The following is a 7,253-nucleotide window of genomic DNA, read 5'->3' as shown; positions in this document are numbered from 1 at the left end:
GGGGGGGGGGGGGCAATCCCGTTACGCACGACTGCCTCACCAGGTGCCACGGGAGAAATTGAGGCAGAGTGGACGTGCATGGTTTAGCAAAGCAGAAGTGACATTTGTTCATCTTTCAGCATCATTGGTGGAAAATATCACAGAAGCAACACATGAGTGTGTCTTGTCAGCTGTAACTCAATTAATTCTGAAGGTTTGCACCTGACATCAGGTCATGTCAGGTGTGAGGTCAGAGGTAGTCCAACTCTTCCAGCACATCAATACATGCCATTGCCAGAATATTTGCTGTGTCTCCCAGCACAGTCTCAAGGAGACTCCAGTGCTGGGACAGTTAATCTAGGAGAGCTGGACAGGACAGTTTCTGACCAAACAATCAGAAGCAGACCTCATGAGGGTAGCTTGAGGATCCTAGGTCCCCGACTGGGCCCTGTGCTCACTCTGTACTCACCATGGAGCCTGACTTACATTAGCCATTGAATACCAGAATTAACAGACAAGAGCAGGTACGTGTGAAAAGGTCTGGAGAAGCCGTAGAGAAAAGTTATACATTATTCAGCATGACCGATTTGGTGGTGGATCAGTGGCATATCCATGGAGGGATGCACAATTCTCTTCAGGCTAGGCAACAAAACCATGACTGCTGTGCATCCTGGATTCCTCCCGGTGCTCAACAATGTGCGGCCTCATCTCATTTGAAATGTCCAAGCTGTGTACACACTGGGCAGCAACAAATTCGGACCTGGACTGGGTTCTAATGGAACGTGAACTGGCCTTTCCATTTACCCCCATTGAGGTGTTGGCTCAAAAACCGTACAATAAAGGGAATAGAGCAGATAACCCTATTTTAAAGTTTTCAAAAATGGTGTGGCAAGAGGTTCACAAGAGCTGCAGTTTGTCCCCATGCTTTCAAAAATATGCACCCCTGTGGCACAACCCCAAAATAAAAATAGGTAAACAAGCAATTTATTGGCCACAGTGGCACAAAAAAGGCATAAGATTAATAAGTGATTTATATGAATATAACACTCATGTCTTTTAATGATCTGACAGTAAAGTTTAACTTGGAAGGACCCGGCAATTTCTGGCGATATTTACAAATTAGAGACTGTCTGAAAGATATAATAAAGTTGTCTCAGGAGAAAAATCTCATAGAGAATATCCTTCTACTTCCACCCTTACTTACAAAGGCAAAACAACACATGTAGAAAAGTATTTGGGGGAAAAAATCTGGATTGTTCCTTTGATGAGGGAACATGGGATTTAGTCATCTCTGAAAATGTCTCATGTGGCTCCTGGAGCACAAAGGAACTGATATTACTGACTGCCCTCCAGAGCTCAGTGATGCCCTGGTCCAGATCAGGGAGAAGATCCCCTCCCCCATCATTGTCTCATTAGGAGCAGGACCCTACATTGTCAGGCACACATTAAAGTACACATTATTATGAGAGAGAAAAAAGGCGGGTTGGGGACAGGGATAGCTCAATAGGTAAAGTGTTGGCCCCATGATTGGAAGGTCAGGGGTTCGATTCCCCTGAACAGCTACCCTGAGGTACCCCTGAGCAAGGTACCGTCCCTACACACTGCTCCCTGGGTGCCCAATGGCAGCCCACTGCTTCACTGAGTATTCACTCAGTGGGTTAAATGTAGAGAGGAATTTCCCCACAGGGGTCAATAAAGTATACATTATTATTACATGTAATATGCAGGGGCCATACAAACCACAAAGTACCATCTGAGCTGGAATGAATGAATGGACTAATGATGTGGCATCCTTTCATTCCTTACACACCATCCAGCCCATATCTGTATCTGGCAATGAGCCAGCAAAGTTAGTCATCTTTTAACCTTAATTAATGCTCCTTCAAATATCTAAGGTATTACTTTTATCCTGTTTTCATTTATATCATTTCAGTTCAGCACAAGCTATCCAACTATCAAGTACCTGGACCCAGCTGCAACTCTCGAGCCAATGCTGTTGAAGGCGACGTGTGTGGCATTGGTGGTGAAGCGGGTCAAGATGCCGTCTGGATCGCCGTCAGGAAATGTGTGGATCTGCACGGTGTTGTTTGAGCTCGCCGTTACCAGCTTGCCATTCTGTGGAGCAGAGAACACATTGGTCCAAACATCACTTGTATGATGCAGAGTGTCACCGAATAATGATGACATCTGTAGAAAAGTCAGAGAAAATCCAACCTTCAGTGCCAGAGAGTAAGCCTTCTCCCCGACAGTGATAAACTTTGGATCATCATCATCCAGACTCTCCCAGATCCGAACATCTCCATCATTTCCGCAGGTTACAATGAACCTGTGGACAATTTGATCAGGCTAGTTTACAGAAACTTTGTGCAGCATAAGATTGATGAAATGATCTGTTTAAATTATTAAGTCTACCAGAAACCAAAATCAGGACTGTGAACGATTTTAGTTTAACGTGGCATAGAATTTAAATGAATCACATTTTACTCAGTTTCAGCCCATTGAAAGACTTGTGTTGTCATTGATGTCACTGTGAGACTGATGCGCTCAAGTTCATATGTACTTGCCTGGTCTGGTCTGACTAACCTGCGGGCTACACTAATAATTTAAAGGACATGTTTGTAAAGCAATACTTTCACAGGCTGTGGGCCGATCATAGGTAAAATCTGAGTCTTAAACGCAATCAGATCACAGCTTTACTTGTACATTAGCTGTCAAAGTCAGTGCTCAAAGGGAGACACTTTTTTGTTTTCGGACTCACCTCCCAGTGTCATCAAAGCACACCTCGGTGTGTCCTTCAGAGTGGCCGTAGCGCATCGGCTTCCTTTCACATGGCATTTTGACAAAGCACCAGACTGAAGAGAGGAGAAAACACGTGAAAACCTCTTCTTCTATCAAGTAACACAGTCGACACCTGCTCCTCCACCACTGCTGCCTTATTAACCCATGGAGAGCTAACAGCAGAGTTGAGCTAACGCTAACAATAGAGCTAAATATAGCCGACCACACTCGTACAAACTCCACGGTGTTCACGGCATCAGACACTAAACCACTGGAGGCAGTTTTACACTGAGCTGTGAACAGAGTATTTCGTTAGAAATCAACTTACACGTTTCTTGGGTGGACACACTCGGTCCTCTTCTCCTGAATCTCCCGCGCTGCGTTGAAAACAAGGAAACGTCACGTCACGACTCCCGCCAGCAACGTCATGACGCAAATTTTGTAATCCCTCCCACGTTTGAAGCAAGGAACGGGATTTGGGGTTTATTTATTTATTAATTCATTCATTTATCGATAGGCTATTTACGACAGATTTTGGACAGTGGTTGAGACACACGCTGTTATTATTTTATTCCAGTGTTATCTGAGGAAATGTGCCTTAAAGCATTGAAACAGTATTTTAATTTTTCTGTCGTTTTCCGACAAATTTATTTTACACTACAGTTGGATGGTGCATGCAAGTGATACATACATTATATAATTATATAATTATATTGTCTGTTAGAGGACTTTAAAATGTAATATTTTAATGTACACATTTTAATGTATTATCATTATCATTATCATTATCATTATTATTATTATTATTATTATTATTATTATTATTATTATTGTTAGTAGTAGTAGTAGTAGTATTTTAAGTCAGACAGAAGTCTTTCAGTTCATCTCACATTTATGATTCGAACAATACATGTGTTGTAATTTTAATTTAAAAAATAATTGTTTTAAAGAATGAATGAAAGAATATAATTTCACTTGATTTGCATTTGTTTGGATAATGCACATTTTATTTTTCAGACTGACGCTTTCCACTGTAACACACATGGAAACATAGTGAGGGTATAAGACTAAAGTCCATGTAAATATTCACTCAAAAAACCTTTTTGTTTAATTATTTATTTATATGAACCTTTTAATATATATAGATTATGCACCCCTCAGTGTTTTCTCAGGGGATACTTTGATTAGTGGAACAGGAAGTTCTCTGCTGGCAGACATCAGTGTGTCTGAATATTATATCATTGATGTGTAATATTGTACCAGGACATGTGAAGCAGGCCTAAAGCTTAGTTATGTGTTTTAGTCTACACAGGGCTGCCAAATGCAGTCATGTACTAAAATAAAACCTCAAAAGCAAAGTTCTTGATGCATCCAATATAACAGCGCACGATGGCTTCGCGTTGCTGAAAACCTAAGCTCCTTAATCAGCTCCTATGAGACAACATTAATACTTTATGTACATGGGTCAGGAAGATCAATAGACATGGCTCCTGAGTCTCTCCATTGCCTGGCTACTGACTTGTGTGCAATCAGGGTGATGAAACATAAAGTTTGCCACATGAAAGACAAACAAGTATGAGAAAGTGATCAGCAAGTGTTTGGTTTATTTCATGTTTAAAATGAAAACTGTAATTTTCTGGCTTTTATCCCATGAAGGATTAAAAAATAGTAGATGCTCAATTTCCTGTGCTACAAGAATCCCACAAATATTTCATCCGACAAACTGAGTTTAAGTCAACACAGAAAAAAAGGAGCATTTTCTCTGTGGTACATTGGTACTGAACCCAAGATTGCAAGGGAACGTCCTTAAAGCTGAACTAAGATGATTTTATAAATAAACTAAGAAGCTACAGTTCTGTGCAAAAGTTTTGAGTCACCCCCTTTTTTAATATCTGTTGTTAATATCTGTTGCCACACTTTCTACGTGTGGCTACCTTCCTTTACCTCCTCCTTTGGTCTGATCCACTAGAGGGCCCTGTCACCTTAAAGTAAGCATGCAATATGTAGTTTTGGGGTATTTGCTGAAACTAGCTCTATATTATTATATCTAATTTTGAACAGTAACAATGTAACAGAAGCTCAAAAAAGACCACAGCCTGACAAAAGACTAGCGAATAATCAGTCTCTGTTTCAAATACTGAAGTAAGAAACACCGTGGTCCCCAAAAACATGATGGCTACATGATGAATATTTCATACACACAAGTGTAGCTACTCACGCAAGTCACCTCAGCACATTTTCTTTTTCTTTGCACTGGCGTTGCAAAGAGGCTGAACAACACACAAATCAAATGAAAAATCTGCATTCCACACCAGCTTTGCGTTTGTGTGTGTGTGTGTGGGTGCGGTCTTTTTCATGTCCTTATCTCCAAAAGAAGCGCTGGCATTTAGAGGTGTCCTTTGCCAAGACCAGGATGAATTGTTTTCAGAGTGATACTTCAAAAGCAGCATTTTCCGTACCATTAACTTGTCTAACTGTGACACAGCTGCAGCGTGAACACGCAGGCATACACATGATGTACTAAAAGCTATCCTAATATGACAACAAATAAATAAATAAACTCAGACACACAACAGAGGGCGTGTAAATCAAATTTATTGGTGTGTGTATGAATACAATATATGCTTATGAACAGTTTCTCAGTCACAACAGGTACAGGTTAGAGGCACGGCTGATGTTAGGACACATTTACAGAGGCGCTTTCAAAGACAGGCAAACGGAGCAGATCGATGTAGTGCTTTCGCCACCTCGTGGCTGGAGAGAAGAATGCAACCCAAATGAACAAGATGGACAAGAGGCTGACATTTCACCGGCCTGTATCTGCATTCAAAGAGACAAGAGCACATCAGTCCAGTTTAAGCCGCCCTTCATCATCAGCCACGAGTTAGTTTCAGGTTTGATTGTAAGCTGCTTTCACTGCTGTCATTACTCTGATGAGTTTGGTGGTGGTGGTGGGTGGGGGTTAGTTGTTCTTAAGCCCCGAATGAGGACTAAAGAGGATCTTTTTTTTAATGTCAGGTCAGCAACCCTCAGTGACTGTCTTCAAATATTGCTTTCTTTTTTAAATTTAAAATTAAAACAAATACAAGCCTTCTTTATATAGCTTTTATTTTGGTCCTGTTTGGGCATCTCCTCTCTGAAGCTTGTTTTCTGTTTTATCGTATTACATTTGATCAGAAATTTATAAACCGCTTATATATAAATAACTGTGATTTTGCGTGTTTCTTTTATGAAAAGCTGCAGATTTTATTGCTGCCTTTCAACGCAGCAGCTGAGAGCTGAAAGGCAAAAGGAACGACATTTGTGCTCCTCGTAGGGTTTTAATTAAGTCTCCTTTCCTGTCATAATGCATCTCTAATTTGCTTACATGTATTGATTGCCAGCAGGGTGTTTGAACCCATTTTGTGTAGCAGATAAAAGGCCAAATTAAAAACAGCATCCTTGTTGTCAGGTCCATTTGCCTGATTCAGTTTTCCTGTGCAGGATCGAGTAATCCATCCGGCACAAAGCAGTTCTCTCCAAAGAGATTCAGCTGGAATTTTGTGTTATATTACATCAATGTTTAAAGATGACCTTATATACTCTATATATATACTCTTGGACTCTGCTAGTAGCTTTCCATTATTCATTTCATACTGGGCTTGGGTACAGACCTGTAGTTCTTCGCTCTCTGACGGGTTGCTTTACGTCTTTTTGGCCTCTCGTTTAGTCAGATTTGTTCTTGCTGCTTGTTCATCGCAAATACAAGTTTTGAACAGCAGCTGGGTGGAGCTTTGCTGCTCACATACAGAGCTACATACCTCAGATGGACATATTAAAGATATCCCCTTTCAGTGACATCATAAAGATCCAAAGAATGGTCTGAGTGTTCAGAGCAGACAGAAGCCTGAGCCTTTGGCTCTCAATGACACTGACCTCGTTATTTGACCTTTCGGAATGAATGTTTAACGAGTAACAGTGCATAGATGTGCATGACAGAAAATAAGAAAAGCATACTAAGTACTTATGTAGATATATTGCAAGGCTGGGATGAAATATCATGAAATGTAGAAATTTGTTCGGTTATGCAGTTAGTGAAAAATCCATAATGCTTGCATATTACTAGATACCCCCAGAGTTGCTTTACCTCAAACATTTGACTGCACTAGCTGTGTTCAGGGTTCAAGACCATAACATTTCTATGATCTTAACATCTTCTGTAATGGAGTGTTGGCTTGCTTAAGTCAACACTCAGGCTGTCTCGCCACAGTCCCCTTTAGTGGTTGTTTTCTTGTTCTGTGAGGCTGTCACTCCTAAATATTGAAAGGCTAAAAAAACAGCAATTGCCATTGTTTGCTATCACACCAAATGGAACTGCAGTACAAATGACAATCCTTGGCTCAAGATCGAATCCTTAAACCTCACGTAACAGCAAACACTGTTAGAATTTAATGGCAGTACTTTTGCCAAGGTGAGCTTCTTTTGCTTGTCCTTAGTATGAGGCCTGATTTGGTTAG

General features: G+C 40.7%; 1 protein-coding gene across 2 annotated transcripts in view; it reads right to left on the bottom strand.

Moving 5' to 3' along the window:
* The window catches only part of wdhd1 (WD repeat and HMG-box DNA binding protein 1), a 19,060-nt gene extending 15,882 nt beyond the window's left edge, over positions 1-3,178 (bottom strand). For both annotated transcript variants that reach the window (XM_005751419.1, XM_005751420.1), the window contains exons 1-4: positions 3,086-3,178; positions 2,738-2,831; positions 2,194-2,305; positions 1,943-2,094 (exon numbers count right to left, since the gene is read on the bottom strand). In XM_005751419.1, the coding sequence (XP_005751476.1) occupies positions 1,943-2,094; positions 2,194-2,305; positions 2,738-2,814 (341 nt within the window). In that variant the 5' untranslated portion in view covers positions 2,815-2,831; positions 3,086-3,178. The remainder of the gene's footprint in view (positions 1-1,942; positions 2,095-2,193; positions 2,306-2,737; positions 2,832-3,085) is intronic.
* Between the last annotated feature and the right edge of the window lie 4,075 nt (positions 3,179-7,253).

This window comes from Pundamilia nyererei, unplaced genomic scaffold (genome assembly GCF_000239375.1).
Source record: "Pundamilia nyererei isolate P.nyererei 1_Seehausen unplaced genomic scaffold, PunNye1.0 scaffold00310, whole genome shotgun sequence".
Lineage (NCBI taxonomy): Eukaryota > Metazoa > Chordata > Actinopteri > Cichliformes > Cichlidae > Pundamilia > Pundamilia nyererei.
The sequence above is the reverse complement of the archived record's forward strand: the minus strand, read 5'-3'. Positions and strand labels throughout refer to the sequence as shown.